Source organism: Ailuropoda melanoleuca, chromosome 8 (genome assembly GCF_002007445.2).
Source record: "Ailuropoda melanoleuca isolate Jingjing chromosome 8, ASM200744v2, whole genome shotgun sequence".
Classification (NCBI taxonomy): Eukaryota; Metazoa; Chordata; class Mammalia; order Carnivora; family Ursidae; genus Ailuropoda; species Ailuropoda melanoleuca.
Genome location: NC_048225.1, coordinates 44,118,567 through 44,145,197, shown reverse-complemented (window position 1 = coordinate 44,145,197; position 26,631 = coordinate 44,118,567). Strand labels below are relative to the sequence as shown.

The following is a 26,631-nucleotide window of genomic DNA, read 5'->3' as shown; positions in this document are numbered from 1 at the left end:
CTCTTTGTTTGTAAAGACAGGGGAAAATCAGAACTACTCTGCAATACTTCTGAGGTGATTAAATGAGGTGTTTAAGCCAAGGAAACAGTCAAAAAAACTAAGAGGCAGCCTAAGGAATGGGAGAATATATTTGCAAATGACACTACAGATGAAGGACTGGTATCCAAGATCTACAAAGAACTTCTCAAACTCAGTACACGAGAAACAAATAAACAAATTAAAAAATGGGCAGAAGATATGAACAGACACTTTTCCAATGAAGACATACAAATGGCTAACAGACACATGAAAAAATGTTCAAAATCATTAGCCATCAGGGAAATTCAAATCAAAACCACACTGAGATACCACCTTACGCCAGTTAGAATGGCAAAGATAGACAAGGCAAGAAACAACAATTGTTGGAGAGGATGTGGAGAAAGGGGATCCCTCCTACATTGTTGGTGGGAATGCAAGTTGGTACAGCCACTCTGGAAAACAGTGTGGAGGTCCCTTAAAAAGTTAAAAATTGAACTACCCTATGACCCAGCCATTGCACTACTGGGTGTTTACCCCAAAGATACAGACGTAGTAAAGAGAAGGGCCATATGCACCCCAATGTTCATAGCTGCATTGTCCACAATAGCCAAATCATGGAAGGAGCCGAGATGCCCTTCAACAGATGACTGGATTAAGAAGCTGTGGTCCATATATACAATGGAATATTACTCAGCTATCAGAAAGAACGAATTCTCAACATTTGCTGCAACATGGACGGCACTGGAGGAGATAATGCTAAGTGAAATAAGTCAAGCAGAGAAAGACAATTATCATATGATTTCTCTCATCTATGGAACATAAGAACTAGGATGATCGGTAGGGGAAGAAAGGGATAAAGAAAAGGGGGGTAATCAGAAGGGGGAATGAAACATGAGAGACTATGGACTATGAGAAACAAACTGGGGGCCTCAGAGGGAAGGGGGGTGGGGGAATGGGATAGACCGGTGATGGGTAGTAAGGAGGGCACGTATTGCATGGTGCACTGGGTGTTATACGCAACTAATGAATCATCGAGCTTTACATCGGAAGCCGGGGATGTACTGTATGGTGACTAACATAATATAATAAAAAATCATAAAAAAATAAAAATAAAAAAATAAATGAGGTGTTTACTTGAAAGCACCTAACAGTGCCTGGATCTTGGTAAGAGGCCAATATATGTGAAGTCTCTCAGGATCTCTGCTCACTTCTCTGTGCAGCACATTCTTCCTTATCCTTCAGATCCAGCTCGTGCACCACCGCCCAGGGGAAGCCTTCCCTGATTGCCAAGGCACAGGTCAGCAGCTTGCCCTTCCCCAGCCTCCCACAGCACTAACCAAACCATATTCCAATGATCTATTTGCACATCTGTCTCACCTACCAATCTGTCAACTCTGCAAACTCCCTGAAGGTGAGGACTACATCTTAATCACCTTTGTCATGCCAGCACCCAGCACCAAGCCTGGCACAGAGCTGATACCTAACAACTGTTTGGCCAGTGAGTAAATTAAAGAACAAATAAATGCTCCACAGCCACCCCAGTCTGAGTCAGGCAAGAGAGAAGAGTGATCCTGTCGCTGCTGGGGTTCAGTGAACCATACCCAGTCACAATGGCAGCGACTTCTCCTGATGAGGCAGGACACCTCACTCTTGGCAGAACAGGAACAAACATCATGAAATCTGGCATCAGCCATCACCTTGTTGAAAGCACCTCCTAGCTTAACAAGTCTCAATTTCTCTTCAGGAGGTTGTTTATTTACTTATTTTTGGTGTTTGGCTGAAATGCATTTTGTAGGCACCCCTGTGCAACTCTGGATCTGCTCCTGTCTAAACGACTATCTGAATGCCCTGATCAAGCTAAGTTTTCAGTGCACCATAGGCACACAAAACACATGGCCCCCTGAAAGGCTGGTAGCCATGATAGTACTGAATTAGGAGGGGGTTTCTGGCTTATCATTTAAGTGGCAAAAAATAAGAAATTACTCAAATTCATTAAGTGCCATTTTTGTCTTTCCTGACACGATAATCCTGCTATGTTTAATCAATTTCTTTTTCAATCTTAGTCATTTGGAATATTTCATAGATGAATACATACATGTGACATTAAAACCCAGGTTTTATAAAGATGTAGGATAATTAAAAAAAAAATCCCACCATCTAGATGTTGCTCTTAAAATTTTCTCCACCAGCCCAGGTTGATGCCTCATTTTTCATCAACTCTAATTGTACCAATAAAAATGGCATTTGATTCTCTCATTCTTATATCATTTAGTTGAAGTGAGAAAAAGGTATTTCTTGAGATCACAGTTTTCATCCCTTATCATCCTCTGCCCATAGGCACATTGTGCGTAGGAGAGAGCTGAGGATAGAGAAGATGCCCACTAAACACCCATGGTCTGGTGGGCTTAAGTGAAAGTAGAAGAAAAGCACTCAGCCCAGACAGGGCACTGTCCTGCTGGCCCTCCAGGCAGGCCGTGCCCCCATTCTTTTGGCTAATACATACAAAGCATGTGTTCTTTACTGGCCCCGTGCTAGTCACCTAACATGCATCATCTTGTTTAATACTTACAATTTCACCATCACGTACAAAGAATTTAGTCAATTGTAAAAGAGAGCCATCTTGCCTTCTCTGCATGCTAAAGGCCGTATCTATTCATTTGTTCATTAATTCATTAATCTCCTATCATGTACCAGCCATATGCTCAGAATTGTGCATAAAAAAATTCAATATTGGGACACCTGGGTGGCTCACTCAGTTAAGCGTCTGCTTCGGCTCAGGTCACGATCCCAGGGTCCTGGGATCAAGTCCCAGGTTAGGCTCCTTGCTTAGTGGGGAGCCTGCTTCTCCCTCTGCCTGTTGCTCCCCCTGCTTATGCATGCATGCTCTTTCTTTGACAGATAAATAAAATCTTTTTTAAAAATCCAATATTTTAGACAGCCCTAGTGCCTGTCTCAATTCCTGTGTTGCAGAGAGAGAGCGTAAGCACTTGCAGAGGAAAGCCAGAAGATCGGGGACGCCCTCCGGGCTGGCCTCAACACTTTTCCCTCAGCCTAGCCTCTTTTCCCCTTTTATTCACACAACACACCCCAGCTTCCCACTATTCATCATGATTAGACAAAGGCCTACCTGGTTGATGTTATCTAGTCAACTAGGTAAGAACCAGCAGGCTGTCCAGAGAGGCTGACTGACCCATTCCCCAGTCTTTTTTTTTTTTTTTTAATCCCTCAGTATATCCTGGACAAAATGGTAAGACTATGTGATTTGAAAATACTCTGGGGCCAAAGAAGTTAGGAGATTTGCCCAAAGTCACACAGAGCCAGGACCAGAAGCCATCCAGACCCCTGGTCAACTCCATCCTACCTAAGAGGGCCAAACATGATTTTGGTGTCTAAGATGGTTATCACACTTCACTCTACAAAAGAATTCAACTGAATCTGAAAACCAACACATGTGAAAATGAAATAAATTGCAAATGCTCCTTACAGTGGAAAATGAAAGTTAATGTGTCATGGACACATCGTAAATCCCCACCATCTGCTGAGAGGCTGCCCAGCATGAGGAAAGCACAGGCTTTGTAGGGTGATGAGCAAGGCTTCAATCTTGCAGGGAGCTTAACCCCTCCTCCCTCCTTTCCTCAGTGTTAAGCAGGTTCAGCTACACTGCTATGTAGATGAAAGGAGAAAATGTACGTGGAGCTCTGAATGCAATATAGTTCCTTGACAAATGTTGGTTCCTGTCCTCTTTGCTTTGACAGAAAACACCCCAGAGGTCCTGGAAAGCAGTTCTTCAATGTCAACTGCCTTCACTTAAAAAAAAAACAAAAAATAAAAAACTTAGGTCTTAGGGAAACAGCTAAGAATCATAAGATGTGGTCACGGTGGAGATGTTATCTATGGCAAGAATGCCCGTCACGTCAATGTGGTTCTCTGTGCAGGGGGTGGGAGGTGTAGTGCTGGTGGTGTACAGGCACACACACAGGCAAGGACTTCCTGCTGACAGTATGACTCAAAGCACAGGAAACACCACCTTTAGAGTGTCTCATTTTCAAACCATAAAAGACTAAAATTACATATGTATATGCAGAATAGTGTTTCTTAAAAAGAAGAGGGAGTAGTAAGAGGGAAATAATCTATCCTGATGTCTGCCTCATTGCTGGTCTGTGAAGTGTTTCTAGCCAGTAGTTAGGAAAGCAAGCTGAATATACATGCATGGTAATGACCAGGCCCAGCACTTGGGGCTGCAGGCAGACAGGCAGTGTGAAACACAGCTGCGGGGCAACAGTGACCTGGAACGGTTATCTTCTAGCTGCCTCCTGAGACACCACAGTGGCTATTCCCTTGAGTTCAAGTCCCTGTTCTACCACAAACAGGTAGGACAGATTTGGGAACTGAACACTTACTTCTCCTGTATGACGCTCATCTTTCTCATTCATGAAATCAGACCGGAGGTAACATAGAGATTAAATCATCTCCACAATGTCTCACATGAGCTTGTATGTGAACAGTTCAAAGCCCTGGATATATCAGGAAAGGCAAACAGATTTCAGCGTGAATGTGAAATCTCCCCTACAGCCATGCTGAAAAGGATTCGGAGGCAGCATCTGGTCTTAGTGCGTTAGCGAGACCCTCTCACATCTGTAGGAAGGTTATGCTCCAAAGTCCATAGTAAATCAGCATTCCAAAGATCAGTCAGATTTATAGTGGCAGGTTTGCCTTTCTAATGATGTTTTGCTTAGGCCAATATTAGAATTATATGATTTGTGTTTCTAAAACTACATACCAACTAGAAGGAAAGGGAAACTGTTAAAATCATGTTAGGGAAACTGTAATTGGTAATCCATTAAATGGATAAAGGTCAGTTTCCTGGGGGGGGGGGACCAAAATTTAATTACCATAGAATTCTCTCATCATTGTTCAGAGAAGTTCCCTATACTTACTAGAAGCTCAATTAAATTTCTTGCATAAAATAATTGAGAGTTTTAGGAGTAATTTCTTCCTAAGGAGTCAGACCATCAAGCATAGAATTCTGCCCTTTTTTAGAGGCAAAGGAGAGAAGAAAATAAGGGAATTAAAATATATCCATCATCTCTTACGTGCTAAGAAGATTAATAATTATTTTACTTAATCCTGACTCTAATCCTTTGAATTTGGTATTATGGTCATTCTCAGTCTCTGGGTTAACACTCAGAGAGGTTAAGTAACTTGTTCAATGAACCACACTTGATTAGTGGTGAGGAGAGGATTCAAACCCACGTCAGTTTTGACTCCCAAGTTTAAGCAGGGGACTTCTTCCCTAGTCTTCTGAAGGAATAATACCAATGATTTTGACCCTAATTGAACATGGATGCTTTATGAACATAATGAAATTCACTTCAAGCACTCTGGAGTATCTGATTACGGCTACTAATAATAACTCACTGACAGACAGTGCTTCACAAATTAACAAATGATTAACAAGACAGCTTGCAGCTTGACAAATTGCAAAGGGCAAAATAGCAGCATGGGGAAAAGGGACTAGCACTGGACCAAGAGCTTTTCTTACCACAGCAGTGGTAATCTGGCAGTGATTATCTGTGTGGCCCTGGGCTAGTCACTTCCCCTCTCTGGGCTTTACCTTCCTTATCTGTAAAATGACTGACAGGGACCAAAAAATTTTTCTAGAGCTGTCAGGCTATATTGAAAGCTGACAGAAGAGTCAAAGACAAACAGCTGGAGGATGGCAAAGGGGCTGAAAGCAAAAGCCCATGGAACAGCACTTGCAGAGACCAGATATCTATTTCTACCAGCCCAGGAGAAGAACAGCCTCAGCCCCATACCCACAAGTCCCTTCAGTCCTGAATCAAAGAGGGGGTCAGAGTACAATTCTCTTTATGTGAAGTAGGCCAGGCCATGGGCAGGGCCTCTTTGTGTCCACCGTCTGTGGGCCCCACACCCATCGGCCACCCCATCCCCCACCCATCGTGCACCATCACTCCTCTCCAAGACCAGAGTCCTAAACCTATCTGTGGCTGAGTCAACATCAGGTGCTTGACGTCTAACTAGCAACTCCCCCAGCATGGTGGTAGTACACAGGGCTTGACTCACACATGATTTTTTGCCACCCCATGACTTCTTGCTATCAGTTTACAGAAGCAGCAGCTGGTGGGGCACCCTGAGAAACAGTGAATGGAAGGGGAGTCTGCAAACCCACTGCTACTAAGGGACTCATTGCATTGTTGTTGCGACTGCAGCCAGGCTGGTACCAGAAGCTATATGCTCACACCCTTTACAAAACCCAGGTCCAGCCAGAACTTTGCATTTTTGTAGGATTTTTCCATCAGCCACTGCAGATGCCCATGAAACACCTCCACTCCCCTCACACGGAAACACACAACTACAGGGAAGACTCAGCAGCCTGCAGTCCCAGGGGCCAAGGACATTTAGAGGAAGGACATTTGGGGGGGGACACAAATGTCTCTTCCTAACCCGGCTCGATAGAGGGCATAGAATTGCAGCCCACACATAACACCTGATAAATGGAGGAATTGAAAGTATTCAGCAATCCAATAGTCAGAGTCCCCACATCCTGACGTAGGAAGAGGGGCCCAGTGCCATCTTTGCTCCACTGCTTTCTTTCCAAGTCTCCCTGTCTTGCCTTCTGAGAGGATAAAGGAATTCCCACTATGCTTTAAGAATCAGTGAGTATTTTCTCTGTGTTGCCCTCACTCCTTATTTTTAAAATGGGTGTACCAGTCCTGCCCCACCAAATCTCAGGGTGGTTGTGAGGAAACATAGGACAGCATTCATGAAAGAGCTTTATAAACTGTATGTGGGTAAAGGATCAATGTTACCAAAAGACTCTGAGGGAAGACTGCTCCCGCCCCTCTTGGATAAAATGCTCAAGGCACCCCACTAGCTGAGAATGGAGAACAGCCCCCCATCCCGGTGCACAGAGCACTACAGGTGACTTGTAGGGAGGTGCATGACAAGTAAAGAGCCCCATTCTCAGGCTCTCACCTGTCACCATCACAGCTCAGTGTCCTACCTCTTACCAAGCAGCAGCCCCCTTCTCCATGGCCGGGTGCTCAGATGGCCTGTCTGCTATGACTTTCTCAGAAAAAGGAAGTAGCATTAGTGCATGAGTACCTGAAGACCAGGATCTGACTCAATTCTCACACCTACGGGTTGGATGAGCTTGAGCAGTCACCTGACCTGTCTCAAAGCCAACTTCCTCACACATCAAGGAGGCATAATTATATCGCACCCCAAGCCCCTACCAACTGCACCAGAGTGTTTGAGCTCAGAAAAATGCCCTTTGCAATCTGCTCATCACTGTCATTTGGGAATCGTTCGTGGGTTTGTTAAGCACTGTCTCTATGAGCTATTATTAGTAGCCATAACCAGATGCTCTGGAGTGCTTGGAGTGCATTTCAGCATGTTCACAAAGCATCCATGTTTGACTGGGGTCAAAATATGGGAAATGGTGCCAATAAATCCATTATTCATGATCCTCTATCCCAGGAAATAAGAACATGGCTTTAGTTAACCCCTGGGATGGGGATTATGCAGTTAATACTACTAACGTACATTCCAGAAGCCTTTCACTGTCTTCAAAGCCCAAGATTACACAGGTAATAGATGGTAGGGCCTGAACTCAAGCCCACTTCTTCAGCATCCTTCTCTCATGCTCAATGAACGCACCAACCCCGCGGGAGAGTGGAAAGTGGGGGGAAGGTTGATGTGGAACATGTGGGTTCCTCTCAGCAAGAACAACGTGTCAAAGCTGCCACTCCTTCTTGTGAGACACAAATGAAAAAGTGGCTCAGTCAGAGCCAGTATCAGTTGCTGTTGAAAGTAATTCAAACATTTCTCAAAGTATGAAGAAATGTGAGCTACTTCCCAATTTATTTTCTTTTAAAAATCTTAGGAATTAAAAAAAATTTCAACTTAGTTAATGATTCAGTTTTTTAAAAAGTGGATATAAATAGGCACACATTCACATACATGTATGTAGATGTATATATGTGTTTGTATAGGCTTCATCTTTAATTCAGTATTTAATAAATTAAAGGGGTTTAGTTTATCAAGACTGTCTCTGGCAGGAGACCTCAGGGATAAATTACTAAGAAGGAAAAAAATTCCCATCCAGGAAGTAACCTAAAACCCGTAAGTTCAGGCTCCACGTCAAAATTACCACATATGGCTGAGAAACGAAGGTGTCCCATCTTCTTACAGACTGTCCCTCTTTCCCCCATGTCCGAGGATCTCCTGGCCCCTTACCTGACTCTCTCCTCTTCAACTCTCTTCAGGGCAGCATCCCGTTGCAGAACCTTCATGATGGCTTCTTGCTCCTCCTCTGTCAGGAAGCTCAAGTCAATCATTTTGAAAATCATACACAAAAATAAGAGCAACCAATCTGGCTGACAGTTCTCAAAGCAAAACAAGTATGACTGTTGTTCAATGATTAGAAGATGCAAAAAGTAAATGAAGTAACATCTCGTTCAGTTCTGCAGCAAAAGTCTTATGTTGGCTTGGCAAAAGTTTTAGGTAGCTGATTGCAAAGTCCTCCGCACCTCTTCCAGCGAGGGAGTGGTGGTCTGGGGGACCACGTGGAAAGAAGGCTCTCAGAAGGATGCTGCATTCCTTACCAGACAGGTCACCTGTTCCCACAGTGGCACTCCTACTCACACTCCCACTCTGGACCAGTCTTAGACTCAGTTTATTCTCCTTGTGTCTGGGTCATCAACTCAAGCAGAGGCAGCAGCACCCGAGCATCTCGTGATACCTGGGGAATCACGAGACAGTAAACACAAGACAGTGCGAGGCAGTTCCAAAAGCATTGCTCATTACTACAAATTTTAAACGTGCCTGGGGAAAGAGAATGACCAGCGAGATGGTCTCTGAGATCAGGGAAACCAGTTTGGCCAGCTTCCTGAGCAAATGGGTCATGAAACATGCTTCTACTCAATTCCAGACCGCCAAGATGGAGAGCACACAAAATGCCTGTTGATGTTTGACAACCCACTGAGGAAAGGGATGGCTACTAAAAGGAGCCAGTTCTCTGTCTCTAAACTCACGAAATGCTAGGCTAAAAGTCACACTCAAAGTCAATAAGACCAGGAAGATGTGATTCCAGTCATCAAGTGATCATGGGTAAGAAACTAGAAATAAAAATTCACAAGTGCCCATGTCGCCGTGAGTTGGAACGTTGCCTGGGAACATATCTGTGCTCTGTAATGACAGGCGATGAGCTGGTATCATGTAAAGGTAGGGGGCACAAGAGGGGGAACAGTTATTCTCCACCCAGTCCCACCTCTAACCCTTGCTGGGTCTAGAGCAACTTACCAAGCTTGCTCCCTTCATTTCTGAGGAGAAAGAACACTACTGGTGTGTATATATAAACTGGGGGAAAGGAAGAGGCAGAATTTCAACCTCCTCCATCCAAAGTGAGAATTTTAAGTAGGACTTTGGGCAAGAATCTCATTATCTTTGAGGCCACTCAATCCCATGTGCAATGAGAAGGTGACATGAAGAATTTCACAGCTGTTTGGGACTTCAGAGGTCACCTACTCCAGGATGGGGGCCCTTTAACAAACACAGTGCTACACAGACAGTAGACACTAAAAACCAAGAATTCGGTAAGTTTTAGTCAGTCTCACTTAAGAATAAAACAGTACATACACTACTGAGTACTTTTTATGAATAAGTTCTTTGCTTTGGCAAAACAGAACCACTGGGAAGTATCCCCTCTGCCACGTTAGCAAGTGACCCCCAACTCTGAGGCTCAGTTTTCTCATTTGCCAGTAGGATGTCCCTCACAGGTTGTAAAGACGAAGAGAAATAATGAAAATCAAACAGCGCATATCTTGCATCATCTATCAAAAATAGCTACTAAAAATATATTCTAGCTTCCTTTGTGAGTTCACACTTTTGTTCTATCCCTCCAAATAAGAGTGTACTTGGTGATGTCGTTTCCTTTTCTCTTTTGTGTTATGTTTCCTTCCCATCTCACCCATGAAGTATGGACTTCAAGAACAGGTACTCTGAGGACCTTTGTTTTATATTCCTGTAGCTCTCTGCATATAGCTCACGGTGACTACTCAAATAAATATTAAGACACTACTTTATTCTCTCTCTTCAATATATGCATGAATTTGTATATGTTTGTGCCTGTTCATCTTGAAAAAAACTCATCCTTCAAAGATGAAAGTTACCGCCTCCAGGAAGTCTTCCCTAACTACCTCAGGTAGAATTAAAAGTAGATTCACTTACTGCTCCTAACTCTTCACTCCTTCCCTGAAACAGTTATGCAACCATGTTGCCACTAGAGTAAGCAGAGTATTCATCCCTACCTTCCTGTTGTTGGGCTTGACCTGTGACCCTGGCCAATGGAATGCTACAAAGGTGGTACAAGCATAGTCTTGTGTGGGTTGGCTTGGCTGCGTATACTCCCTGCCACTGGCCATGAGGAGAGCCTGCCCTAGGTAGCTCCTGCCTTCCCAGTCTGGGTCCCAGAAAAGGAGTTATAGGGTCAGACCAGAACCTGAGCCACCCGAAGTAAGGCCACCCCAGCTGACCTGGAGATTATGGGAAGAAATAAATATTTGGTGTTGGAAGCCACTGAAGTGTGGGGGTTGTTCTAACACTTCTGTCACAGGAGCTTGCCTAACACAAAAATTTTCTTCTTTGTACATACACCTCTACCGCTGTCATTATTTCTCTTCCTTCAGTCACTCCCATTTGTGCGTCTCTGAATGTGAATAAGTAGGTAAGTAAATGAATGAACCTAATCCAAGTATACAAGTCCACCAGGGGACGGCTATCTTTTCTTTCATGCAGAAGAGCTTCCTTAGATCTCAGAGGCCGGCATGGAAATGAACTGAGGCCACATTCGGAGAACCATGGATGCCGCCGTATGTGAGAGACTGTTTGAAAGTCAAGGAGTGCAGGACAGGAAGAGAACAAAGGAGAAAAACAGCTCAGGTTGTCCAGCAGTGGTAACTGGGAGCATTGCTAAAGGAGGAAACACTGGTTTCTACACCTTCAAGTACAACCACAAGCTGACCCATGCTTCTGCATAAGAGCTTCTAAGGGTTAAAGGTTTTTCCTAAAAATCAGTGAGACAAAGGACAATGTCTTCATTTTACAGAGAAAGGAGGGGAAGGGCTGGAACCTTTGACTCCTAATTGGGAGAGACTGCAGCAGAGCCCTTGTAAAGCAATCAAGACTGTTCAATACCTGGTGCTTTCCCAATTCCCAATACTCTGCATGCTATCTGTCATGGGAGCTAATCAACCATTTCATTCAGCAAACATTTACTGAGAGCCTATTATGTGCCTGGCAACTGTTGTAAGCACTGGAGATACAGTGCTACATAAGACAGAAAAAAAGTCCTGTCCCTGTGGAGCCTCCATGCCCCTCAGAAGAGACTTCATACTAAATAATAATAATATAATAATAATAATAATGCCTAAATAATTATGTAATTTGCCAGAAGGTGGTAACAGAGCAGAGAAGGGAAGGGGGGAGTTGGGAGTTTTAAAGGGATGGCTAGGGTTGGTCTCGTTGAGAAGATGACATTTGAACAAATTTGACAGCGGTGAGTTAACAAGCCACACTGGTATCTGGGGCTCCTGCAGTGGAAGAGTGTCTGGTGTGTTCAAAGAACATCAAAGAAGTCAGTGCTAGAACAGCAGAGTGTGCCAGGAGGAGGACGGGGTACAACAGGTCAGAAAGAAGTAGACCGTCCCGTATTAGGCTGTGGATTAGCGCTATACGATTTCTGGCTTTTACTCTGAGATGGAGCCGCATTAAGGAAAGGCAGAAAAAAAGAGAAGTAAAGATTTACTGGGTACCTCCCACATACCTGGCACTTAACATGGTCTCATAGGATCCTCACAAAGATCTGAGGCAAGTGTTTTATGATCTGTGTTTTTCAAATGAGGAGAGTAGGGCTCAGGGAGGTGTCTGCCACCACGCTTGTGCGGTAGGGTTGGTACTTGCCAGTAGTTTTTTTTTTTTTTTAAGATTTTTATTTATCTTAGAGAGATAGTGAGAGAGCAAGAGAGAGAGCGAGCACACACACACAAGCAGGGGGAGAGGGAGAAGCAGACTCCCCGCTGAGCAGGGAGCCCGACGTGAAGCTCAATCATGACCTGAGCAGAGCAGACACTTAACTGACTGAGCCACCCAGGCGCCCCTTGCCAGCAGCTTTGTCAGATTAAGCCACCCCAATGCTGACCTCTCCTTTAATTCTCCCCTCACAGATTCCTCAAACAGGAAAACAGAACAAAACTCTTCTGACTGTGGATCTTCATTCTCTGCTTAAGCACAGAAAAATCACTGGCCCACAGCTGGCAGTCAGCAATCAGGGCAATTTCAGTGCAAAAATTGGGAGGGATACAAAGATACAGATGTAGTGAAGAGAAGGGCCATATGCACCCCAGTGTTCATAGCAGCATTGTCCACAATAGCTAAATTGTGGAAGGAGCCAAGATGCCCTTCAACAGATGACTGGATTAAGAAGATGTGGTCCATATATACAATGGAATATTACTCAGCCATCAAAAAGAACGATTTCACAACATTTGCAGCAACATGGACGGGACTGGAGGAGATTATGCTAAGTGAAATAAGTCAAGCAGAGAAAGACAATTATTATATGGTTTCACTCATTTATGGAACATAAGAAATAGGAAGATCAGTAGGAGAAGGAAGGGAAGAATGAAGGGGGGGTAAACAGAAGGGGGAATGAACCATGAGAGACTACGGACTCTGGGAAATAAACTGAGGGGTTCAGAGGGGAGAAGGGTGGGGGACTGGGATAGGTCGGTGATGGGTATTAAGGAGGGCACAAATTGCATGGTGCACTGGGTGTTATATGCAAATAATGAATCATGGAACACTACATCAAAAACTAGGGATGTACTGTATGGTGACATAATATAATATGAAATTATTATTAAAAAAAATTGGGAGGGATAAATTTTGGCCATGGGTCTTCCTGATGTGTTCACAGAAGGAGTAGCTCCCAGTGTGAGCAAAAACTTCTCCTAAGCTACAGCCTCCCTCCCACCCATTCTCATCATGCTGCTGAGTGACTTTCCTAAAAGTGAGATCTGACTAAGCCATATTTTCAGGTTTAAAACCCTTCACCACTTCCCACTGCCCATTGGCTAACGCTCAAACTCCTCACCATGGCCTGTGGGATCAAGTGAACTGGCACCAGCTTTCTTCCCCGAGTGCTTTTCCTTAGGCTCCCCACACACAACTCTGCAGTTACTTTTGCCCCCAGGCCTCTGTATATGCTATTCCTTCTTCTTGGAATACCCTTCCTGGGCTGATACCTCTTGGATCTCAAGTTAGATGTCACTTATTGCACAGAAGCCTTTCCTAAGCTCTCAAGGCCAGGTCAGCCGTCGCTCCAGTGTGTTCCGTTAGCACCTGACTTCCTGAGTCAGGATATTCATCACGGTGTCTTGAAACCCTATCTACTCAGGTTTATCCTCCACTCGTTTATGAGCACGGCCTGGGCACCTGAGTGCTTTGGGACGACACTACCTGCCACTGTGCCTTACATCTACAGGGCACTCACATATTTAATACATGAATACAGATGGAAGAGGACTGAGCTTCCATTTCTTCCTTCACATGAAGCTGGCTCTAGGGCCATACTGAAAAACCAGGTCCATATTATTCAAGGAGGTCCGGCCCCCGGTCCTTCACATGACGTCCCCCCCTCTCGGTTTTCTCATCTATGGGATGGGTGTTTTTAGTCCTACTTTCCCCTTTCTTACAGAGATTATTGTAAAGAGCTGGTGAGAAGGCAGGACACCGTGGAGAATAAATAAGGAGTGAGCAGCGGGAGCAGTACCATGAAAGGGAAATCTACAGGCTCCAAATGCAGATTGTGCTGAATTCAAGGTTTCCATGTGTCAGCCCTGCTATGCCACATCTACAAAAGCCAATACTCTTCTCCTTGCCAAGTGTCCAAAGTTAAGCTAGAGAGGGAAACCAAGGCCCCAAACAGTTGGTGCTTGCTGGTGATCACTAGAAGAGCTAGACTTACAGGCCTAATTCTGATCATTCTGCCAGACCAAACCCAGGTTAGAGCCTGATTAACAACGGCGTTTGCTCCCCCACTGTGCTCTGCTGCAAGGGCAGGCCCACAGAGCACCTCTTCCTTTCCCAGATGACTGTTGTTGTACCAAAGCCTGCAGACCCCAAGCAAGGGGAGGAAACCTCAAGTAAGTAGTGACTCTCACATGATGAGGTTTTGAGATGAGAAGCAAATTATGCTGACAGTCCCATGACATCAAGAATGAAGACTGGAAAGAAAAATAAGAGGCAGAAGGAGAGCAGGAATAAATATGCCAAAGTCAGTGTGGGGTAACCCGGGGAGAACAGCACTGGACAAAAACAGCCCTGATCAATTAAGGGACTCACTTCCAGCAGTGACAAACCATCAGGCATCAAACCAAGTGTTTCGTAAGCTTCCTTAGATCATAGTGGCATCAGGGGATAAATGGAATAACCCACTGGGGATGCCTAGGAAGGAACAAGTGGAGTGGAACAATCAGAGAACCTTTGCTCACCTCCCACCCAGCGCAAATCTCCCCGCTGCATACTCAACTGGGGTGATCAGACCCGCAGGCCACCCTGCCAGGACACCCATGCCCAAAGCCCTAATTCCCCTGTGGGGCTGCTCCACTTCTCAGACTTAGTTTGCGCTAAGGTTGAATTTGCCCATAATTTTTTACACTTTGCCTTCAATTTGCCCTGGCCCCGTCAGCTCACTCTCCTTTTCTTTCTTTCTTTCTTTCTTTCTTTCTTTCTTTCTTTCTTTCTTTCTTTCTTTCTTCTCTTCTCTTCTTTTCTTTTCTTTAAGATTTTATGTATTTATTTGAAACAGATAGAGATAGTGACAGAGATAACAAGAGATAGCAAGAGAGAGCAAGAGCAGGGAGGAGAGGGGAAAGCAGGCTCCCCACTGAGCAGGGAGCCCAATGCAGGGCTCTATCCCAGGACCGTGGGATCACGACATGAGCCGAAGGCAGATGCTTAGCCACTTAGCCGACTGAGCCACCCAGGCGCCCCTCACTTTCCCTTTCAAACAGCAGTTTAAAAGGAAGACAGCTTTCTTGTTCTCCCTGAGTCTCCCTGAGTCTCCTTCCTCCCTCAGCTGTTCTTCACATGATGTCGTCTTAGCTTTTCATGATCTTGCTCATTTTTCAGTTCAGAGAAAAATGAGCAGGTGGTACTATGCTTTACCTATGTGATCCCACCTAATCTCTCTGCCCCCCAGTGGGGCAGGTATTCTCCACACTGTGCAGATAACATTGGGCTCAAGGAGTGACATAACTCACCTATAGTCACTCAAGAAGAACGTGATTTGAAGCCAGGGCTGGAAGTTTCTACAGGTTTTTCATCTTTCACTATATGACCACCCCCTTATTCTCAGAGAGATCATGCAGCTAGGGAGGGACAAAGATGAGACTAGACCCCAGTTTCCTGATCCCCGTCCAGGGCTGTTCACCCTGCTTTCCTCTTTCTATACACCCTACTTTTGCTATGAGCAACACGCATTTGCCCTCAAAGCAGGGCAGGCTCTTCTATGTACAACTTGTAGAAATAGGAAAATGACTGGGCCCTTTCGATTTGTTTTATGGGCAGACATGGAAAGGAGCACAGGATAGAGGGGAAAGACACCTGTGTCAACATGCAGGAGTTTCTAACATGGTCCTGAGCCTCTTTACAATAGCAGAGACCTTGGGAACCAGAAATTGTTACGAAAAGAACCTACCTTTATGTGTTTAAACTCAGTCAGAGCGTGTTGTCATAATACTTACATAGAGATGTGTTTATATGAAAAGCACTGTCCACGGCACTGTCCAGAAACAATGTTACATGAATATTTTCTTGTTTCTGTGTGGTCAGGGCTTTTATCACGCTATTTAAAAATATGAGAATTACACAACCTAATATGTTGCTTAAATTGGGCTTCTTGAGGGGAAAGCATAATTCATTGTCTTAAAACGGGCTCAGGGTAACTGCTCAAAAATGTGAACTGAATGAATAAATGAGTAAATGAAATGAGCCTATGAATAAATGAACAAAGGGAAGGATATAGATGGAATAAGTATATGTTAGTTTGTTATCCAATAATAAATTTGTTTTATTTTTTCTTAGAGGAACAACTGAAAAATCAAAACTGACAGGCACCTTCAAGCTACAAAGCTTTCACTTTCGTGAGGATTTTTCCAAAGGTGGAAGCCATTTTTCTACTTCATTCTTCTCCTCCAGCTCCAGGCTGATGTGGCTGACAGCTTGAATTTCCCACAGACTATCTTGGTGACCCCATATTAAGAATGTAGGAGACAGAGAGAAGGAAAGACTCCTTATATGTGACAATTCCCCACCCCTTGATCTCACATTCAAACCTAATGATAATGTCCCCGGATTTCTGAAGAACTCACCTCTGCCATTCCTAGACAAGTTTGGACTCGTGGTACCCACAGGAACAAAATATTTTCATTAAGCCCCAACCAAGGACAAAATAATGGGCCATGTGAGGAAGACAGGGTCACACACAACTAACCCTCATCCAAGTACTAATAATGGAGGCCCAACAAAGTATCAGGGGCCACAGGGATTTAGGAAGGAAATAAAGTGAGGTGAACCTTGAAGGCTGAATTAGAGATGAGAGTAGGAATTCTGGGCCAGTGTACTGGGCCACGAAACCATGAAGAGATTTAAAAATAAGGCTGGTAACCAGAGTATAGGGTATGAACAGGGAAACAGTATCCAGGGTCAGACCCCACAAGGCCTGAAATGGCAGAGAAGAGAAACTTGAACCCGAATTTTTCGCATTTTCCAGTCTTAATAAGTGTGCCAGAACCACCCTCTAAATCTGTATTTTCTTGGTATATCAGGATTCCAAAAGTTGAAAACAGTGAAGAAAGAAAAGAGCTGGGAAAATGGGCAGCTGAAATTCATTTTAAACTACATATTTGGGGGCACCTGGGTGGCTCAGTCCGTTAAGTGCCTGCTTTCGGCTCAGGTCATGATCCCAGGGTCCTGGGATTGAACCCTGCATCGGACTCCCTGCTTCTCCCTCTGCCCCCTCCACAGCTCAGTTTCTCTCTTACTCTCTCTCTCTCTCAAATAGATAAATAAAATCTTTTTTAAAAAATAAACTTCATATTTGGGCAGAAAACTCAAATTGTTACAAAAGGATGACAATCTACAGAAGGGATGACTGACCTTTGACAACCTATCCACAAGGAGATTTAAGATACAGAACAAGCTTCCTCTGACACTGCACAGACCTGCTGTAAAAGCAACATATCCATGGGCTCTTACTGAGTTTCCAGCTTGGGAAGCACCAGGAGTCTGGCCTAAGTTCAAAATGCCAGAGATACATCCTCTCCCCTTGAAAGGGCAGCATCCACCACAGTCCCAGGTGTCAGTTCTGGAAGAGGCTAAATCGTGTGCTCTCAAACTTCTGATAGTAGACCCAGGCCCTGCCCTCAGAGAGTCGATATTCTGGAAAGGAGGGCAGATGTTGAACAAGCTGGAGAAGTCCTACAAAGCAGAAGAGCCCGGTGCTATCAAACTCTTCACCAGGGGGCTTAATGTAGTCGTGGGGGCCAGGGCAGGCCTCCATGAAGAAAAACAATCTCTATCAACTTTAAGCTCTATAGTGACATCTAAATTGGGAGTTCTGTCACTTTAATTAAATTCATCATTGTTTGTACCCAGATGTGGCGGAGCAGTAGCAGAATCCCAGACTTAGCTCAAGACCTACTGAATCAAAATCTTCAGGGCTGAGGCACAGGAATCTGCATTTTCTAAAATGTTCCCACATGATGCCAGATGCTTGGCCGGGTCTGGGGATCAGAGCTGTGAAGGATTCCTGATAGGTGAGAACCGCCTATGACTGGCTGAAGAGCACAGCAACTAGTCAAAGTGAAACATGTTCATCGTACATCAATTGTTTTCCGTCTGTAACAACAGCAAACCCCAAAATGGGAGTAATAGCCGAATCCTCGTCATCACTAGTTCTCTGTGCAGATGAGGAAGCTGAGCTGCAGAGGTTAGACCAACTGCCTTCAGTCACACAGCTACCCAGTGTGAGAGCTGGACACCCCCAAGGGGGCCTCCCTTATCCTCCAGGACATAGGCATCTTCAGCCTGAATAAGAATTTGCAAATGGACTAAGAAGTGGATTGAGTCGCAGTTCAGAGCGCCCCTGAAACCAGCACACTGATAACAACAGACATTCCAGGTAAATTCTAGATTTAATTATTTTCTAGGTTTCAAATTCAGAGGAAAGGAGTGTAGCAACCAGCTGATTTATTAACTAGGCTGGAATTAAACCAGGCTCATAAAGTTAACTGAACTGGAGCAATCAGCAACTCAGACTTTAAGAAAGGCTGCATAAAGCCTGACTTTTGGTACAATCCTGTACATTCCTCCTTGGGAATGTGAGGGGCTCTCTCCAACTGTCCTAACTCGGGAATTCCCAAACCTGGCTATACATTAGCATCAACTTGAAAAGCTTTAAAAAAACAAAAAACAAACAAACAACAACAACAAAAAACTAGCTATGTCCAGTCTCTTCCTCTTTTAACTCCCCATGACACTGATGTAACTGACGTGGGGTCACACCCCAGCTGCCCAGGGGATTCTAAGGTGCAGCCAGGGATGAGACCCTTGAACTAATGAGGTCTCCATCTCTCTGGCCCCTGCTCAACTCCAAGACCTCGGGGAGAGGCAAACAAGAGGCCCAGGGCACAAAATTTAAGGAGGCAAGTTTGTGTGAACACAGCACTCCTCCCCTGCTGCCCACCAAGAGTGAGGCCTCCTTATCAGTGAGGCACCAAGGGCACAAACTGTAAGAAGACACTCACTCTCAGGGACCACATATCCAGCGTCGATACTTTCATGATGTGTCCATAGGTCCACAGTTGTGTGCCCTGGACACCTCACTTGCTTCACCCCAGTCCCAGGACCTGTTCACATCCCTCTGGTCAGGCTTAGTTATCCCATCAAAGATACATCAAGTTCCCACCACGTGCAAGGTCTTCCTCGCTCCTCTCCATTCTCGACAGAGACACTTATTTTGCAACTGTGAATAATGCCTACCACATCCATGTACTATGGATGTCCATCTACCCAACACCAGAGGCTGGTGTGACTGAGTGGAACCCACCGGTCTGGGGATCAAGAGATGCCTGGAAGGGGACTGATCTTTGATTAGCTCCTTGGCAGCTCCCTGAGAACTCTAATGCTCGATCTGTACCATGTGTCAGCAAGACCCACCTTACAGGGTCACTGCAAGGCTGACATTAGGCTGTAAGTGAAACAGTCTGGGACCCAGTACGTGCTCCATAAAATACCTGCTGACAATAAACTCCACGTTTCACCGACTCGGTCACCTTTCTACGCTGCCTTGAGGTTGGAGTGTTACTGCTGCTGTTTTTCTCTTCTCCTCATTAGACTGTCTCCCATCTTCTGACCTCTCACCTCATGTTAAGGAGTCAAATTCCTGGTTTCCACAAGCCCTCCCTCCGAGGGGGGCCTCGAAGAAGATAAAAAATCTTCTATATTTGGGATGGGGGTTGGCAGTAGAGAAGGTAGGTGGGAGGATCTCATTTTTCAATTACCAAAAATTCTTCAAAATCTTCTCATCTTAGGCCTGTGCCTCAGCTTTAGAAAATCAAAAGTCAAGAGTCTGACATCTTGGTCTCTGGGTCTGCCTTAACATCCCTCATCTAATAATTCTGCTTCTTCTGGTAGTGAGCAAAGAGGTGCTTTGCTATCCCTGTGGCCTAGCACCTAGCATGGTCCCTGGCACAAAACAGGTGCCCCATTTATTGGATGAAGAAAAGAAAAAACACATTAGAAGGAAAAAAAGCAAGACTATTCAAAGGCATAGAGAAAAAGCCAAGAAAGTTTACAAGAGTGGGACAAGAAAACTGTGACAAGTTATCTTCTATGGATGTATTTGTTAACTCTCTGTGGTTGGCAAAATCATGGTCCTTCAAAGATGTTCACATCCTACTTCCTGGAACTCATGAATAAGGGACATGGTGAAGGGACCTCATGGATTTGTTTAAGTGAAGGATTTTGTGATAGGGAGATGATCCTGAATCATCTAAGCAGACCCAGTGCGTACACAAGATCCTCATGAGGAAGCAGGATGGTCAGAAGAGAGGGAGCAGCTGTGAGAATGAAGACAGGTTGGAGTGACGGGCTACCACCCAGAATGTCATTCCTTTATATCTGCCCACATCCAAACCTCAGCCCTCACCCACGTCCCAGCTTAAATGACAGACATCTCTTCCATAAAGCTGCTCCTACAGCCCCTTCCACCTCACAAATATCCTTTCCACAAGCTGGCAATAATCACTCTCAGGAGTCCTCGTGGTACTTACTTGTACATCTCCCATCTGAAGCTGGAAAAAGCACAGGATCTAGAGTGAGAAAGACCTAGGTACAGTGTGACCCTCTCCTGCAAGTTACTCAATCTCTCTAAGCCTTGGGTTTCTCATCTATAAAATGGGTATCATACCTATCTCACTTGGTTTTTGAGATTAAAATTCATATCTAGGTGCCCAGCACAGTAAGTACTCAGTAATTACATCAACATTATAGTAATTTTTATACATATCAAATTCCCATCAACTCTTAGGGAGAAAGATGTATGCCTACTTCATTTTGTAGCCTTGCATGTGGCAGTGAAGAAACTTTCAAATACTGAGTAAGTCACTGAAGTGCTAGGAGCATCTCTGCAGTCTTCCTGTTCTGGGGATAGTAAGGATGGCCTCGCTTTTCTCCATTTTAGAGAGAACCAGTCTACTGGTTCTCTTTCTGATCATCAGTGTTAGACTTAAGATGGAAACTTTGTGAGACCCACTCTCTTTAGTTAATGCCTCTAAACTACTATTCATCCCAACCAACAACATTCAAAGAGCATTTTTTTAAAGATTTTTATTTATTTATTTGACAGAGAGAAAGAGCACAAGCAGGGGGAGCCTTGTTTTCATTAGCATAAGTTATACCCTGTTATTTTAATGTCCTTGAATTCTAGCTCAGGAAACAGCTGTTGTTCCAAGCTAGTGGGACAGAGCTCCTGTTTACTCCATCATGTTCAGATAGCTCATGCTGGAGATGCTCCTTCCTTCCTCAGTTGGGTATGCAACAGAACCATGTTCCTTTAATGGCATCCCTTAAACCACTTTTATGGAGGAGAAACTTGACCCTTTATTTCTCAACCTAGTTGGCAGCATCATGAAGGGGAAAGAACATGAGATTTAAAGTCGTAAGATCTGGTTTGAAATCTAGTTTCCTACTTAATAGCTTGGTAGCCATAAACACAGCACTTACTTGAGTCTCAGTTTCCTCATTTCTAAAATTGAAATTAACCACTGCCCATCTCCCTCACTGAATCACGACAGAGGGCAAATGACGCCATATATAGAAAGACATTTTATCAACTGCAAAATGCTATACCATTGTATTTATACACTCACTGTCTAACACAGCATGAGCTCCTTCAGACCCCATTAGACTAGAGAAGAGGAAGGGTGGATAGTGCAGTCTAGAAGAAATGAAGCATGTTTTCACTCTGCCTGTCTTCATATAAACAGTTCACTTGCCCAGAGAGTAGTGTTGTAACTAGATGCCAAATAACTACAGGCAAGCTCCCCTCACAGGAATCCTAAGAAATATCTGTCTTGATATCTGTAAAGTGTTTCAAGGTGATATTATTGAAAGAAAAGGGCTATTTAGTGTAACCATCATGTAATCAGTATCGCCTCTGCCCAGGCATCGTGCCAGACTCTTTATATATATGACATCCCTAAATCATCAAAATCTTCAAAATCCAACCATCCTTTAAGGTAGTTGCTATAATCCAGAAGGACCTTCACTATGATTGAGAAGGCGTGAGAGATGAGCAACCACATCTAAGAGAGCACTTCACATTAAAAAGGACAGCAACTATCCTAATCCCCAAACTCTAGTCCCTTTACTTATTTCCCAGGGCAGCCTGACTCAGATGCAGTACAATGCCTCGCAGAAGGATAAAAACTCTAATGAGCAAATCTCATGAAAAATTCAGCTGGTCTTTTGGAGAAAAACAGCTGGAGCTGACCTTAGGAATTCCACTAATTCCCCCTACCACACAGCCTAAAAATAGCCAAAGAGCATTTCTAGCTAGTGATGGCCTTTCCTTTAAAGGACATAATATGCAAAAAGGCATGCTGGGGTCATTAGCCCAAACCATACAGTCCCCATGATAGATCCTTGGCCAAATGTTCCTATGAGAATCTGCTTTACAAGGTCAACACTGAAATTTCATTAGCAAGGCTCCCTCTTCTCTACTCCCCAGGTACAACCAAGTCTGTATAAAGATGACCACTATCGGCCACTAACTACCTCTGTGGCCATGAGTAAGACACTTCCCCTTCCTTGGCCTCAGTATCCAGAGCTGGGAAATAAAATGTTAGACTCAGACCTCTAAGGCCTTTTCCTGGTGTAAGACTCCCTGGAAGGTACATTCCATGGCTCTTCATTCACACCCCTCAGTGTTACATGGACCTCTACAGATCTGCCCCCTGCTTCCTCTCCACTTCCCCCTACACCATACCTTGATGTTTCTTAAATTTACCTTTGTGTCTTCAGAACACGAACCCCTCTCTGCTTTAATGCTTTTCCCCAGCTCCATAAATTCCTACTCATCTTTCAAGTCATAGTCCAGGTATCACCTCCTCTAGGAAGGTGAGTCTAGCCCCTTCCTCAGAAGCTGGGTTAGAGTCTTGGCCTCTGTGGTCTCACAAAACTCTGCATTATATAGCAATTGTCTATTTACTTATCTACCTCCCTTACAAGCCTGGGTGCCTCTTGAAAGTAGAAATTCCATGTCCCTCTCCTCCATATTCCCACTATCTGACCCTGTGACTGCTTGTTTGCTGAGACCATACTGCATTCCAACAGAGTACCACATGATTTTATAGTGTTAGTCCGAAAGACCAGAGACTGATTTTTTTAAGTATTGTTTTCTCTATTCAAAAAGCAAGAAAATAATGTATCTCTAAACCTTTGCCTTATTAGGAAAAAATATATACAGCTGTTAGGAATTGTGATATCATCTATGCAGAGTAGAAAAATATACATTACATTTTCCCTGAGAAACCTCTCTTTTAACCATCTGAACCATAATTTAAAAAAAAAAAAGGAGATTCAAATTTAGAAATGATGTGCAACTTGGTGGGTTTTGGGGTTTTGTGTGGCTTTTTTTAACCAAGAGGAAGGAAAATTTCCAAAAGGGATAAATTATACACTAAGCTTTCTGAAAATTCTCAGCCAAGCTCTGGAAAATCAGATGAAAAGCAGCAAGAAAGAATGTGATCTTTTATCAGAAAAGCAAAATGCCTTTACCACTAATGACATTAAAAGGCATGTATATGTGCACGTATTACAGAAGATTAAAAAACTAAGTTAATTAATGCAATTAATAGGTAGCAGTCAGACTTGATGAGAGAGTAGAAGAAACAGACATTTTATCCTCCTCCAATACCTTCTTCCCTCCTTATACATGTTATATCTATAGCATTAGGAAACCAGCAAAGTAGGCAATGTCATCTGTGTTTTGCAGATGAGGAAACTGAAGTTCCTGGAGGTTAAGGGACTTGCCTCTAAGCTACAGCGTTGGGATTTGAACCCAGGTCTGCCTAGCTCTGAGTTCTGGCCAATACACCCCGAAGAGCTCTGGCAAAAGTGAAGAAAGGAAGGGTCAGGCACATAGTGCCCTGAGAAGAAACCCAAAGATGCGAAGAAGAGTCGGGGTTTCCCTCCAACCCCTGCACACACAAAACATGAGCTTCGCATACCAGAATGTTGTTAAATTTGATGTGTGAAGCCACCAGTTTCAAAAGGATTTTTATTCTTTATATGATCCCAATTTATCACCATAAAACAAACTCCTGAAATGTGGAGAGCAGGCAGGGAGTATGATGTTGCAGCAACAGCAAACCTATTTTCCTAAACCCTCATGAGCAACAAAAATCCTTGCACTGATCTAGGAAAGAGCTTTACAGGATTAGCCAAAGTCAAAAGATGATCATCGATGCTTTGTTAGTTGGGGTCAGCCTGTGCTCTGCCTGGAAGAGCAGCCAAAGACCAGGATTCGGGTCCTTGTTCCACCACAAGTAGCTGAAACCCTTTGGTGCCGCACCCCTCTCACAGTGCCCTCACCTGGAAAATGAGGCCTGTGGCCTCTGATCACTCAGACATCTTCCAAATGTATAATTTTTCCCCCTCATACGGCACGAAAGCAAACACCACGACCCAGGAGCTGAGGGAGAAGGAGATGCAGAAGAAGACAACTAGGCGGAAAAGAAGTTATTCTGCTTCCCGGTCAAATGCCTTTTAGAAACTAAACATTCTGAATGGGGTAGGCTGGTGATGGGTATCAAGGAGGGCCCGTATTGCATGGAGCACTGTATACACAAGTAATGAATCATGGAACGTTACATCAAAAACTAGGGGTGTACTGTATGGTGACTAACACAATATAATAAAAAAATATTATTTAAAAAAAAGAAGAAGAAAGTAACCGTTTTGAGTAAGATAGAGCTATACTGAGGGAGGGAAGCTTAATGAGGAAAATAAGACACAAAAACTGACAAAAGTCTTCCTTCCCTTCTTTCTGCCCTGCCCTTCTTCCCTTCCTTTCTCACTGAGAGTGTCTCCTGTTGGGGACTGGGCTAGGCACTATTGAGACAACTATTAGGTAGTAAGACCTGGCTTGTGCTGTCAAGAAGACTTTGGCTCACAGCAATAATAATGGCTTCCATTTGCACCACGTTGGGGGTTTACACTAAACTCCGACACATGCACTCTTCACAGCAACCTAGGCGGGTAGGAGTAAGCATCCTCATATCCCCCTTTCATTGATGTGAAAACTGAGGTTACATGAGGTAAAGTGCCTTGTCCAAGGTCACAAAGCTGCTAAGTGACAGAGCTGGGAAGAGAATACTTTCCCAAAAGGGAAAAGGGACTACGGACAAAGGGGGCATCCTTCAGCATCAATTATGTCATAAGTAGGGAAGTGAAGAGATCGGAGGAAGAACTGGGAAGAAGTGAGACTTGAGGTGACCTTTGAACATGAGGGAAGATTTAGACAATTCACACCCTACGCTCACTAACTTCAATGCAGACGACAACACAGTACTACTTTAGAGGGTGGAGTGCAGAAAAACATAAGGATGTCTATATTTATACACACACAGAAGCACATTGTCTTTCATTTAAGAAGTGGTCATTCTTTAGCTGTCATCAGTAATCAGCATGTGTGTGCTCTGAGTATTTTTCCCAGGAGCAGAAATGGGTGGCTCTGAGCCTTTTCTTTTGGCACTCATAGTGGGGTATCAGGGAGAGGGCCACATGGTGTTAGGGATATGTGATCTGTATCCACTGAGCTAGGGTGAAAAATCCCTGACCTTGGCACTCCTGGCCATTACTGTAGCTACCTGAGCTACCTGGCCTTCTCAGTCAAGTATTTTTCTCTGTGGGAGTGATTAATCACATGCTTGTATAGCAAGCCGGCCTTCCCAGACAGCATTCATTGCTACCAAGGCTCAAGAATGTAATTAATGACCAACTTGGACCCGTTCCTAAGGTGGGAAGAGAAGGAGGAAAATGGCTGGGAAAGATTTCAAGGTGATGATAGAGCCTCAAAATTATAGAAGGACTTAATAAAGCAGGCCCAGGCTCTGTACATCATACAGAATGGGATTTAATCCAAAAACCAGGAATTGTGGAGGCTGTGGAATCACACTGAAGGTCCTTCAAGGGGAAGCCTCAGGCCCAAAGACAACTGAGATTCGAGTTAAACCACAGACCTGCAGGTAGGGAATTTAGGTGACAGGAATTCAAAGGGTTACTCCTCTCAGAATTACAGGTCTGACTAGGGAGACTTCAGTCAACCCTCCAGAATTCTGGTTCCTCTTTTTTATTTTTTTTTTAATCAGGTAACATTTCAAACAATATCTATTTCATCAAGAGTTCTGAGATGAAATTCACAGGATACAGGGTATGATGAAATTAACCAATCCTGTCTCACCCCCAACCCCTAGTAACTGACAAGCAGTAGGGATGGGGTGAAAGCAGGGACTATTTGATGGCAGTACCCAGGAAGTGGTTTTGGAGGTTGGACTTGAAGCTGGAAGCGACTCCACCAAATGGAATTTATTTTTTTTAAGGATTTTATTTATTTATTTGAGAGAGAGAGCACTCACATGAGCAAGGGGCAGGGGCAGAGGAAGAGGGAGAAGCAGGCTCCCAGTCGAGCAGAGAGCCCCACATGGGGCTCCTGGGATCACCCCGTGACCCGAAGGCAGACACTTAATCGACTGAGCCACCCCGGCGCCCCCATCAAAGGGAATTTAAACCTTCTCTTCTGTCACATCAGAACCCAGTACTATTTGCAGAGCAAATACAATGACCAAAGAGAAAGAGCTACCCAGTTAGACAGAAGATCCTTTTCCAGCATCTCTTCAGCTTTTCTGGCATCTTGAGGAGCTCATCAAGGCAGCAAAGCTTTCCATAGACACCCACCAATGGAGA

General features: G+C 44.2%; 1 protein-coding gene across 17 annotated transcripts in view; it reads right to left on the bottom strand.

The window, feature by feature from the left end:
- Positions 1-26,631, bottom strand: part of SYTL2 (synaptotagmin like 2) — a 117,082-nt gene that overhangs the window by 61,215 nt on the left and 29,236 nt on the right. For 15 of the 17 annotated variants that reach the window (XM_011222438.3, XM_034666190.1, XM_034666191.1 and 12 more), the window contains one exon: positions 8,278-8,782. The exons of 1 other annotated variant lie outside the window; for it this stretch is intronic. In XM_011222438.3, coding sequence (XP_011220740.2) covers positions 8,278-8,390 — 113 coding nt within the window. In that variant the 5' untranslated portion in view covers positions 8,391-8,782. Of the gene's footprint in view, positions 1-4,418; positions 4,976-8,277; positions 8,783-26,631 lie in introns of those variants that run through there. One more of the 17 variants, XM_034666186.1, reaches the window with a different exon arrangement.